The 13545-nt window shown below is 39.4% G+C and overlaps 1 protein-coding gene across 1 annotated transcript in view; it reads left to right on the top strand.

Moving 5' to 3' along the window:
- PDSS1 (decaprenyl diphosphate synthase subunit 1) overlaps positions 1-13545 on the top strand; it is a 23354-nt gene extending 9809 nt beyond the window's left edge. Inside the window, 7 exon segments of the mRNA XM_062494191.1 lie at positions 682-823; positions 1875-1986; positions 2073-2182; positions 8657-8737; positions 8918-9031; positions 12360-12440; positions 13154-13545. Of these exon segments, the coding sequence (XP_062350175.1) occupies positions 682-823; positions 1875-1986; positions 2073-2182; positions 8657-8737; positions 8918-9031; positions 12360-12440; positions 13154-13294 (781 nt within the window). The 3' untranslated portion in view covers positions 13295-13545.

Genomic DNA, 13545 nt, shown 5'->3' with positions numbered 1-13545 from the left:
CCAAAGGTGGATCTTCAGTAAGTGTTAGGTAGTTAGTGTTTCCTGTCCCTAAGTGGTTGTAGTAGAATTCTAGTTAATTCCTCAGGCTCCTGAAGAACCTCTGGGGTTTTAAGGTAATGAGATAACATGAAGGAAAAGATCTGTGAGTTAAGTCTTTCAAATGCAGAATGCAGGTTTCTGTTCCTTCTGATCTCTCCATCTCAGTGGTTGGTAGGGTTATCTAGCTTTAGAGAGTTTGTGATGTCACATTTTTAGGTAGAGCAGCAGAGATAAGGAAAACTTGGAACTCATCTACAAAGCTACCAGGCATTCTTTTCTCTGCTGCTTTCCTGACTTCAGTCTTGGAGACAAGCATCCTTGATGCTGTTGTATTTATTGCAGTCTGGATTCAGTAGGATTAAAGTCAATAACGCAGGAGTTTTGCAGTACTGTTAATGCAGCAATGTAGAAATTGGCCTAATGAGGATGGACTCGTCCCTCTGCACTTACTGTACTAATGTGATCTTACTTTCTCTTGTGTTCCTAATTCCAGGTTTGAAAGAAGGGGCTCAGATCACGAAAAAGCTGTGACAGCTGTTTTCAGAGAAATATTTTTGTTTGTTTTTTAATAGAGATTTTTTTTGTGTGTTGCAGCATATATAATTGATTTAATGATTTGATGGTTCTTGTTTTTCATTTTAGGGAGGTGCAAGCAAACCAGCGCTCTGTGGCCATAATTGCTGAGATGATCCATACAGCCAGTCTAGTTCATGATGATGTTATTGATGATGCAAATTCTCGCAGAGGAAAAATGACACTTAATCAAATCTGGGGAGAGAGAAAAGTGAGTTTGCTAATAAGTGCAAGACTTGCCTTTGAATTTCAGCAGAGCACAAATACCTAGAGGTTTGTAACATTACTATTCATAGGTCTTGAAATATGTTAAAAAACATATGAAGAGGTGTGCACAGTTTGTGGGTGAGATAAATGTGTTTTCCTCTTCTGAACTGTAGGAAGCATTAGATAATGAATGATTGAAGTGTGTAAGTGTTGGGCCTGTTCAGCCTCCAGAAGAGATGGCTGAGAGGGGCCCTCATCCTAAGTATCTGAAAACAGTGTCAAGAAGATTGATCTTCTCAAGTAATAGGACAAGAGGCAGTGGACAAAAACTGATGGACAGGAAGTTCCACCTGAATATGAACAGATTTTCCAGAGAGGCTTTGGGGTCTTCCTCACTGGAGAGATTTGAGAATCATCTAGATGCAATCCTGTGCCATGTGCTCTGGGATAACCCTGCTTGAGCAGGGAGGTTGGACCAGATGACTATGGCCCTTCCAGCATGAGCCACTATTGCGATTATTTCTGATTTTATATTCCCTGTGCCATTCTCTGCAGTGCTGTTGAAATATTTTAAATTTGTATCTCATCCTGAATGGTGATTCAGTGGTGAACACAAAAATGTTTTCAGTCAGTGGGAATTTTTTTTTGAAATTGGTGTTTTCTTCACAGAGCATTACAAGAAGGGTCTTCACGAGAAAATGCAAGGAAGGAAGCTGGGGCAATTCAGAGTTCACATGGTGTAACAGCCACAAGAGAATGGTCAAATAGAGAACTAATGTTAAAAAAAAACTTCATAAGCAAATGCTTACTGCATACAGGGAGGACAGTGCTTACAGAGAAAAATATAAACAGTACTGTAAGATAGGGATTCAAAAATTACTCAGATTTCAATGTTTGATTATGTGTTTTTTCACTCTTAAAATGAGATACTTGTGCTTTATGTAGGAAAGTTATGTAATGTGAGTAGTTCTGACAAATAAAGGAAATTGTACTGTCTGTAGTAACACAGGAAAAGACTTAAGGGATCATCTTTTTATTGTTGTTGATGTTCTTAGGCTGTTCTAGCTGGTGATTTCATCCTCTCAGCTGCTTCTGTAGCTTTAGCACGAATTGGAAATACTACTATCATCTCTGTTCTAACTCAGGTGATTGAAGATCTGGTGCGTGGTAAGGTTTTTTCCTATTTTCAACTTCCCATTTGCTTGCCTGAGCAGTAAACCCACAAATAAAACCTCCCATCTGCAACTTTTTAGGTGAATTCCTCCAGCTGGGTTCCAAGGAGAATGAGAATGAGAGATTTGCTCACTACCTCGAGAAGACTTTTAAGAAGACAGCGAGTCTGATAGCAAACAGTTGTAAAGCAGTATGTACGTCTGTCTCTTCTGAAGTTAACATACCATACTGTAAGCTTCACAGCTAAACTCCTGGTATTGCTGTTTGCTCTGGAGACCCTCCAAAGCAAACTCTTGAAATGGTATTCTGCCAGAATGTGAATGGGTTTGAGATTGTGAATTTTATCACAGTTCAGCTGTGCAGCCTCCAATATTGGTTTTCACATTTTCTTTGCAATTTTATTTATACACAGATTTATTGTTATTCTCAGTTGAATCAAAATAAGCTTCAAATAATCGTATGAAATTCTGCAACTTTGAGATAGTGGTTTTAAACTGAGTTGATCATTTTTGAGCCTGTAATTTGATTTTAAATCTTCTTTGATATCTCACACTACTCATTAGTGCTGAGTGAAACCTTAAATGCTACAATTAAGTCATAGAATCAGAGAGTAAGCTGTGTTGGAAGGGGCCCACTGGGATCAAGTCCAGCTCCTGTCCCTGCACGGGACACCCCAAGAGTCACACATGTACCTGAGAGCATTGTCCTAACTTCTTGAACTGTCAGATATAGTGCTGTGACCACTTCCCTGGAGAGCCTTTTTCAGTGCCCAGACACCTCCTGGATGAAAACATTTTCCTGATACCTCTACATTGTAAAAAAACAGAAGCACATACTTCTTCATTTGTCTGGGGGTTTTAATTATCAGTTACTTTATCCAACCCTGTCACTCGGTTCTCTCACTTGATTACAAGAAGATCCAGTTCAAGGTGATGTTCTTACACAAAAATAAATGTTCAGTTTTAGTGCAGAAAATAGAGGTGGGTAAATAATCTCACCTCAAAAGAGAGTTTTATTCTTTTCAGTGAAAGGCAGTATAGCTGACGGATTCTACAGCAAGCAGGAGTTCTAAGAGAATTAGACTAAAAATCTATGCTAGTGTTAACCATATTCCTTTGTTCTCAGAAAACTGGTACATTTGTGCAGCAGACAGCAGTTGAAAATTGCTCATATCAAAATGATCACATACAATGAGACATATGGATTTTGGGGGAGGGAAAATACCTTTTATTCTAGTTGGAGGAAAGAAATTAAGTCTTCTGGATTACTGGTATTAATGGTAATATGGCCCTGACGGTTTTCTTTTGCAAGTCTTGTTTTATATCAGTAGGCACCTGGACTAGTAAAGAGCATCACATTATTCTGCTACCCCAGAAAAAAATACACAAGTTTTAATATCCATTTTGAAAGTCTACCTAAAAAAAAAAATCTTTGCAGATAGAAGAAATCACATTCCCATTGGGTGGATTCTCCCTACAAATGTGCCAATTTAAGCTTTTTCCTTTTCTCATGACTTGCAAGAGTTCAGAGTCTAAGCACTTCCCTCAAGATTGAGGCTGTGATTTTGGTAAAGGGGTTGTTTGGCTGTTTTTCTTCTAGTGCTTGATCTGAGTTGTTTCACTGCTCATTTGCTGGGATTTTATATGCTGTAAAATTTGTGTTAGAAAGGAAAACAGAGAGAGAAGGTATCTTTTAATGGCAAATCCTTACTTGCTGCACATAGTACCAATGAGTTGAATATGTATGTTTCCTTCAGTTTCTTTCTGCATGGATTAGGAGAACTATATTAATAGCAGTTAAAAGGGATATTTTTTTTTAATTGGGATTTGGGGTTTTTTTGGTTGCATGTGACTGTTCAGATATTTTTGTTTAGATAGCTTTGGCTACCAAGGAAATAGAATCAGAAGGGAGTTCTGTTTTCTGTAGCAAAAGTGATAAGCAGCATCATTAGTTCTGTCTTGAAAGGAAATTCAGTTAGGGAATCAAGAGTATTCATATCTTGTTTTCAGGGACAAAACTAAGAGGACAGATTATGGGTTTTAAAAGTAGTTCTGTTACTGTTAATGGTAGGAATAAGTTGATTTGTTGCTGTGGTTGAATAAAATACAAGTATTAACTGGAAAGAAGATGAGTTCAGGTGGCACCTTAGAATTCCACGGTGCTGTACTTTAGAAATGGAAGAGAAGGAAGAGTAGAGTATTCCTGGAAAAAGGTCTAAACAAGACATACACTGTAATTGATAAATTCTGTACTACCAAAGCATTACTGCATTTAAATCAAAGTTCTTTAAGTTAGGACTTAGGGACAGAACAGTCTGTTCAAGATGTTAAGAGCCATCCCAGTCTCTGGTTTATTTTTACAGTAGTTCTGCATGGGGGAATGTTACCAAAGTTCCAATCGAAGTGTGTTGTAAAAGGAAACAGTGGCAGATGGCCCAGAGCCATTGAAGCCTTAGTTACTGCAAGGCATTTTTCAGAGAAACATGAGGTGACTTTAGTTCAAGAATTCAGAAACAATAAAGCTGAAGTGGAATTTCTGTTTAGTCATCAGGCCAGCTGGAGATAGCAAAATAACTTGAGCAGGTTTTCTGTCTTTTTTAAGCCCTGCCATAATGTGAATTCCCGAGTCTCATGAAACTGTTTATATTTTGGACGGTATACTTTCAGGTGAGAGATTAAATTGTGCTTGCTTTGAGGTAAGTGTAAAGGTGCACTAGAGATTCTTGATTTCTGTATTAGGAGGAAGCTTGTGCCTCCTTGTGTAAGCCAGGGCTGTGGAAAGGACTGAAGAAATCAGTAGTCTGCAGCTCTGCATCTACCTGTGAGCTCCTACTCTAACCAGTTCCTAGCTTGGTGTGTGCACAGGGCTCCATCAGAAAACCCTACCAGCATGTGGAACTGGTGCCTAGAAAAATAAGACCTCTGACCCCACCAGCAGAACTGAATCCCCCCAGCCCAACTAGGCCTGCAGGCTGCAATAATGTCCAATGGCAGATGTAGGGTAATAGCCTAGCAATACCAGATATTATGGTCAGCTAGTAAATCTCCTTACTTACTATTAAAAATGCAGTAAGTCCTTTAGGGATATTTTTTTTGCTGTGAAAAAGATTTGAATAAATACATCACATATATTCAGGCAGATAATCTTTGCTAGTGAAAAGTACAACTCTGCATAAACGAGTACTTGGTTAACCTGTTAAAATATTAGTTACTTGAGAAAGGTCAACTGCATGAAAATGTAGACTCAGGACAAGATAGTTGTCTGCCTTGTGTAGACATCTCCCTCTTGCAGGGTGGCCTCCATCACCCCCTCCCCAGGAGTAGTTCCCAGGAGGGTTTGAGGAGCCCAGAGAAGTTAGTGGCATTCCCAGCAGCAATGGAAGATGAGCATGGGGAGGGGGCATTGCTGCTAGTGCAGCAGCACATCCAGGGCAGTGGCTGTGAGACCACAGAGCTGGGCTCCCTCATGCAGGACAGACATGGGCACTCTGCAGGGAGTTACTGAAGGGCCACCGTGAGGGCCAGAGGCTGGAGCAAGTGATGTGCCAAGAGCTGGCTTGAGTATGGAGTAGGGAAGACAAAGGGGGAATCCTTCTGCTGTCTCCAGCTTGTAGTTGGAGGGCATAGAGAGGATGGAGAGATGTGCAGTGAAAGGACCAATTACTGTGGAAAAATTAAATTAGGTTTGAGGAAAAAATTCTCCTGAGGTTGGTCAAACATTGCATCAGGTAGCTGAGACAGTGTGGGGTTTTTCATCCTTGGAGATGCTCCGAAATCAACTGAACAAAGCTCTGAGAAACCTGATCTAACTGTGAAGTAAACTCTCCTTTGAGCAGATGATGTCCAGAGTTTCCTTTCAATCTAAACTATTCTGTGATTCTCCTGGAAAGAGGAACAGTGCTCCTGTCTAGAAAAACGGTGGTGGATGAGCCAGGAATGAGAAGGCAGGAACCTGACTGCTTCTGGAGATGGGCATGGAGGAGAACGGCTGGAAGAAGGGAAGATTTGAGAGCCTTTTCCTTTCCATGGAGTCCACAAATCTAGGAGTACAAGAACAAACATCTTTTGTAGTGTTTATTCAAGCATGTTCTGGACCAGCAGCAGGTTTTCCTCCCTGACCTACAGGTCACTGGTAGAAATGTGCAAATGCTTTCAACTCCAGCTGCCATATTGTCACATGTGAAATATTAGAGCAGGATGTATCTGGGTACATCAGCAGGATGTACCCAGAGCTGATGATGTATTTTATGGATGTGAAATTCAGTAAAGAGGCAAAATTGGTTTTTAGTCTCTTGTGTAACAGAACAGAAACAACTTTTTTTTTTTTGCAGAAAGTGTGTTTGAAATAACACCAAGGAGATTGTCCTGCTTTGCTGAGTTCAAAGAACTGTTCTAAAGGATTTGTTCCACTTGGTATTAGGAAGGATTTTTCATCATGATTTAGTGGAAGACAGGCCTGAATTCTTGCAAGATTAAATTTGTCATGAACCAGTCATACCTATCTGGGGAGCTCTAGGCTGTTTTCAAGGGGGAGTTGTATCATTTAAACACACATTACTGTATTGAATTGAATATCCTGATTTGTATTTGCAAATGCTTGTATTATCCCAGAACATTATCCCAGTACAGCTCCAGTTAAACTCCATGTGGGAGTGACAGGCTGCCTGGCTGCAGCCTAGCCAGCGTCCTGCTGGGGGCAACAATCTACAAGAGCAGTTTGAGAAATTGCATCCTGAAGGAACTCCCTGATAGACACAACCCAGTCATTGCAGGTTTATGATTTGGTTGTCAGAGGGTTGCTCACTTGAGGATGACTGGCATAACAAATCTCCTCAATTTTTAATTTTTTTTGTCCTTTTTTTTTTTCTTTTGTCTATGAGCAAGAAATTACCTTTCAGGTTAAATGAGGAAGATCTTTTCTTTACACAGTATTTCCTCTCACCCTCTGCCAGCTACCATCCACTCCAACCCTTTGCCATTAACCAGGATTTTGTCACTGATTTCTGTATTTGAATCCTCCACATGGAATGAAATGTGGAGGTAGGTAAGGATTTTGTTGGAACAGGGTAGATGCAGTCCCCCTGCCATGCTGGTATTATGTGATTTACATTACAGAAGCAATCAAAAGTTTGCATGGTACAGCAGTAGATGTTAGGTCTTCAGGCAAATACTGCTGTTTAAGAGACAAACATCAAAAGGAGGATAAAAGGGCAAAATGTTCTACTTTGATAGTCCCCAGCAACATCTACTTAAATATCTCATATTGGCAGTCACTCTGTTTAATAGCCTTCAGGATTTTGTATGATTATTAGAGATAAGTAGCATTATTTTCTTGCTATACTGTCCTTTTAAATAAAAGTGGGGAATGTGTAATGCTGTTAATTCCTCAGTCATCCAGATTCCTGTGGGGTTTAGTTATTATCCACAGATGCAGGTTATGACTGGGAAGGGTTCTGATGCTCAGATATGAAGTGCACTGGTACATGACATAATCTCTCATTTTGTGCAAGTTGCATCACTTTTATTAGGATATAATGTTTCTTATTTCTATCTTCCTGTTTCCCTTCAAAACTGCTGCTGGACTTGCTTTTAGTTTGGGGTTGGTTTGGGGTTTGGGGGGGTTTTTCTTACGATCCTACCTTACATAGTCTTAAAGAGGAATTTATATATATATATGTATATACACACACATACGTATTTTTATATTGTGTGGTTTTCTGAGCATATATTTTTAGTCTTAAGTAAAATATGTCTTCACTCCTTGTGTTAGTCACAGCAGATTTGGAATGCCTGCAAATAAACCAGGGTGGAATTTTGTCCCCTGTTCCTAAGTGGTTTATTGAAGATTGAAATATATCTGAGTATTTAACCAACCTTATTTTGCAAAATGTATCAGTACATAAATACAAAAAGCATAAATGCCCTTATTAATTCTCAAACCTTAGTGTCCTGTATTTTAGTTTTGTGGAGTTTATTCAGCAAAATTTCTGTCTCTTAAGTAGTTGGACATTCAATAAAATGTTTTGTTTCTTTCAGTTTAGTGATACCTTTGTGAGCTTGGCATGCTTTCATTTGCTGTTTTTTCTTTGCCACTAATTACCCTCAGTACCTTTGCCTGCAAGCTGATCTTCCTGAGCAAGTCAGATACAGTTAACATCCCCTTAAAAATAATCATCCTTATGTCAGCTGCCCCTCCTGTACTGAGTTCAACACATCCAGCTTTGTGATTTTTTTTTATGAGACATGTAAATGTCCATTTATCTGTTGTTATCTGTCCAGTTATCCCCTGGCTGATTTATATGTTTAATTAGCTTAATTTCCCCATCACTGGACTGTATACGACTACTATCCTGCATGTGAAGTGTATCCACATTTCTTCTCTCTTTATCCTTGCATTGTGGTTTCTAAGCCTGATAAATATTTAATGAAGCTAATCTCTTTGCAGACTTGAATGTAGTTTTAATAGTGCACTGCTGTTCAGCCTTGTTTTCTAGTGATCTTGGCTAGTTGGGTGTCTCTATGAACAGAGATAAGCCAAAATGTGCCCAAGTCAGCTTCTTTTGCCTTTCCTAGATCCCTCCTGCTTGTGTCACACCTATGTTCAGGGGCTGGAAGTGAATGGTAACTAAAGCTTTATGTTTACTTGGGGTTTTTTGTCTTTTCAGGTTTCAATTCTAGGCTGTCCCGATCCTAAAGTTCATGAGATTGCATACCAGTATGGAAAAAACGTTGGCATAGCTTTTCAGGTAGTGTTTTTATTGAACTAAATGGAATCTAAAATCTAAACTTCTCCAAAGTCCTTTATAAATCAAAGTGGGCTGTCTTAATCCTTCCTACAGATCCCATCTTTATCAAGGATTATTCTGTTTTTAGCTCTAATTTTTAAAAAAGATATTTTAAATAATCTGAATGTTTATGTTTTCCAGCTGATAGATGATGTGCTGGATTTTACATCATGTGCTGACCATCTGGGGAAACCAACAGCAGCAGATCTCAAGCTTGGATTAGCCACAGGCCCCGTTTTGTTTGCTTGTCGACAGGTAAGTCAGCAGGAAGCTGTTTCCTCAAAGTAAAAAGTGTAAACTACTGCTCACAGGACCAGCTGAAACACATCAAATCTCTAGTGTCAGTGATGAGAGTGGCCTGGGCACACGTGACAAATCAGTGTGTTCAATATCAGATGGATTCTGTGCACACACAGGTTATGAGAAACACCTTCCTGCACAACTCTCCTTACTGTTAGACTCTTGTAGGTATTCAGAGAGTTTTAGCACATTTTGTGAAGGTTATTCCTAAGTAGCTTCTTGCTTGTGTTTTCTCCTGAGACATCTTCCCAGGCTTGACTGTGTAGGCTTTTTTGCCTTGTTCTGAGCATTGTATCCATCTGGGGCCAAGAGCTGAAATCCCTGTCTTGCCTTTAGGTGGGTACCTTCATTTACTGGATTTAAAGTCTTCATCTCTTTGTCCTCAAGTATTATCCAGTTACAAACATAGATAGCTTTCCTGTCTGAAGGCTGGGTAAGAGAAAAGGGAGTGTCATAAATAGAACAAGCTTGAAATTGGTCAAGATTTTCAGTGCCTTAAAAATTATTTGGAGGAGCAGAATGAAAACAGAAGTGTGAGCAGCATGGAAAAAAACCCATTAAAATTGGTGCTAATCCCTAGACAGGAAAGAAACTGTTTTAATTTCTTGCTCCAGTGTCTTGTTCACCAGAGGCAAGCAGATTTGGGACTTAAAAAGCAGTCCTTCCTACCAGGCTTCACAGTGTGATGCAAAAACTGGCACAATTAGTTCCAGCAGCGCTCTTGTCTATGATCTCTCAGTGGATTGCTTAGAGCTTGACATGGGAAAAGTTCTAAATCATTTAAAGAAAACCCAGCAACTTTGACATTTACCTCCCCCTCTTAAAGAGATGGCTGGGGGGGAGGTGGAGCATACACATCTGTTTGCTTCCTCGTCCTCTGGGCATTCACAAGGATCTGTATCTCAGAAAAGACAGGGGAGCACAGAGTGTCAGCCAGCTGACAAAGTAGATGAATGCATATTGAGAACAACCTTCTCCATGTCCTCAGTATATCCAGTACTCATATGGGGGATTCACAAGCATGCTTTTGAATCATTATTCCAGAATTGTGTCATCAGTAATTGCAGTTGTCCAAAGAAGTGAAACACTCAGGTAGAGAGGAGGATGGAGTTGTAGAACTGCTTGTGTGTGCCAAAGCCATGTGCAGAAGGAAACAAGGCATGTTGCAAATACCCAATTTTGGCAGAGAATGCATTGCATTGACTGTCTTGTGGGTGTTGAATATTCCAGTTTTTAAATTAAAACTATTCTTTATTAATTTGTTTGGGTTGTCTCTGACTCTGAACTTCACCCATCTTTTAATTAACTTTATAAGATAAATTAGTTCATAACATAGAAATAGAAGAAAATAAAATCTGTCACTCCTATTTTAAAATCTTGTTCTTTAAAATGCTTTTCCAAATTTATATCTGTGATAAATGGGAAGTGTACATTTTTGCATTGAAAGATAACGTGACCATCTTAAGTTTTCTGCATTAACCAGAAGGCTTCTTTGCTGAAAATGTCCTGCTGTTTTCAAGAAACTGGAAGAACAGCACTACGTAATACTTGACTGATACATAAAAAAAGCATGAGTGCTAAAAGGTGTGGACCTTCAACAGACACTTACTTATGATGCTGCTAAAAGTTATTTCATGTATTTGTATCTGAGAAAAAAACTCATGAGTCAGGACTTGAAGACAGTCCAAAGTGTAATTATTAATTATAGGCTGTCTTTTCAGATTAGTATTGCTGCTATCCTTTCATGTAGCTGGTACTCCTTGAGTTGTCTTCCTGACAAACATTCATTAGTTTTTAATCTGCTCTAGATCTTCAGTGACAGATGCCTTTTCCCTTTACACACGTTTGTGCATTAGAAAGTTAAGGAGAAAAAAATGTTTACCTTGATATAAAACCTATTTATTAAGTATTTAAAGTTAGGTTACTCAGTAAAAAATAAAAACCACCCCATTTATTTTTTAATGCTAGTGTATGCTAATTATAAAGCTTCTCTTAAATGAGTACAGCTGAAGAATGTTTATTTTTATTATAAGTATTCCTGTTAAATGTTGATGTGCTGCCCACTAAATATGCAGAGTTGCTAATAACAGCTCTGCCTTACAAGTTTGGGGATTTTCATGTCCTTTAGTGCCTAAATATAAAAAGTGATCCCATATGCATCCTATAGAACTGTAAATATTAACAATGTGAAAACTGACTGCAGGAACACTGCAATTAAATTGTCATTACCTGGGAAGGAAACTAGGATCTAGAAAAAGCCAAGATTTTCTTGTTTAGATAAAGTGTGAGTCACCACTGAACTTCTGAATACATCTCCAAGACTATGTATGAGTAATAGGAAAATGTCACAGCACTGAGGGGTGTACAGCTTGTACCTGAACAAGGTTGTAAAGCTGCAGTTGCAGGACCAAAGGTGTGCAAGGAAAGCAGTTCACTGTTTTCAAGTGTATGGCAATAATACCATCTTTGACTGTAATCTTTTCAGGCAAGATAAACAAACAGCTTTTTCCCTTAAAAAAATTCTTCTGTGAAGTAGCTGCCTTGAGTTGTGGCCTTGTTTTGTTAAGCACTAGGTTTTTCTGTTTCCAGGCTGTCTGAAGAAAAAGGCTGCATATTTAGCTAAGTGACATGGTTTTTCTCAAAACAACTGACTTGAGTTGCCTGCTTGATTTGTCGGGAATTGAGCATGCAGTGCTAAGTACACATGCTATGTGTATGAAAACAAAATACCTTATAGTTGCCATTTTTCTCTTATTGAAAAAAAAATCTGTGTATATAAAATACCAGCACAATGGAAAATATAAGAGAATGTAACAGCCAGTGTTGCCATAAGGGGGTTTTACAAGTTGAACTCTGCAATATTGCGACAACAAACATCCTAGGTTCTTTTGTATGTGCGGGGGCCAGAGGTGCTTCTTCTAGAGTGCCAACGCTAACCATCATCTGTGATAGAGTATCTGACGCAGATTATACACCAGGTAGTAGCCACATCAGAAATTACAACGCTGGAACATCTGCTTAACATGATAAAATGGCAGGTGCTGACTTCTGCTAGCAATTGGCTACAGCCAGCAGAGCCAGATGGTTTAAGTTTTAAATGCTTGAGCTCTGCTGTATTGTAGTTCCTTGCAGACTCCAAGTACAAACCAAAGCTATACCTGTAGCAACAACAGTGATAGGGGAAGAGGGCTGCACTTCAGTGTCGTTCTGACCTTAGCATGGCAGGCAGCTACATGGAAAACAACTCAAAAGCAAATATAAACCCTTCCCCCTTTGTGCTTAGTTTCCAGAAATGAATGCTATGATAATGAGGAGATTCAGTAAGCCAGGAGATGTTGAACGTGCACGGAAATATGTATTGCAGGTAAGACTGATACCAAGTATTTCTGCTCTCCTTGCTGCTCAGTCTGAAATTCATTTTCTCTGAAGTAAAACAGCAAGGCTGCATTGTCAAATATCTGCTGAGTAGCATGCAATGTACAGTGTCAAGTCAGAACTCCTCAGCTCTCCTACCAGCACTGTTTTAGCAGAAAGGCTAGGTACCAAAGAACTCTTTTCTTCCCTCTAATAGCATAAAATCCACATAAGTAAAAAGCTCATGCGTGAACTCAGTTCCTTCAGCTGAGGCATAGCTATATTCAACAGCTAGTATAAGTGGCACATAATTACCATTCAGTCTTGTAACTGCAGTGCACACCCCATACCAGTTTTAACTGACTGTGGTCTAAAAGGATTGAGTAATGGCCTGTGCAAAATTTAGTGTCTTTTTTTTAGAATGGCATGGGGGTTGTGTAGGTGTCTTATTTAGGGCAGGAGGGGAAGGGATAAACCATTAGTTTCTAGTTTGTTACTAATACCAGTGCTGTTTTGTGAGTACACTTATATTTAGCATGGATGGGTTTTAGTACTTGGACAGTTTGAGGCAGGTACGTGGGGGCTTCCCTGATTACAGAATGAATATTATTCCTTTCCTGGTCAGAATATGGTATGTTATGGTACTCAGTGACCTTAAAACTTCCCCGTGTGTCTGGAAGAAGCTGATCAGCTCCCTGTTTCCTCTGTGTCTCCTTCCATCAGAGTGATGGTGTGCAGCAAACGACCTACCTCGCCCAGCGCTACTGCCACGCCGCCACGCGCGAGATCCGCAAGCTGCGGCCGTCCCCCGAGAGAGAGGCTCTCGTGCACCTGACAGAAATGGTTCTCATGCGAGACAAGTGAGACAACTCCTTCCACTCCTTCTGGCAGCTACTTACCAGACTGTGCCTAAATTTATTTCAAAAGTTATTTGCTTCCAACACAAGCTACCAAAAATTATTTTTTTAGGGAAAAAAAAAACCTTTTTTTTTTTTTAAGGTCTACCTTTTTTTTTAACAAAAGTTTAAAGTGTTTTACTGCAGGAAGCCATGCAATTCAGAGCAGATCAAACTGTGCTGTACAATTGTTTTAGTGGGGGCTATTGATTGTGGGGG

Source organism: Cinclus cinclus, chromosome 1 (assembly GCF_963662255.1).
Source record: "Cinclus cinclus chromosome 1, bCinCin1.1, whole genome shotgun sequence".
NCBI lineage: Eukaryota > Metazoa > Chordata > Aves > Passeriformes > Cinclidae > Cinclus > Cinclus cinclus.
The sequence above is the reverse complement of the archived record's forward strand: the minus strand, read 5'-3'. Positions and strand labels throughout refer to the sequence as shown.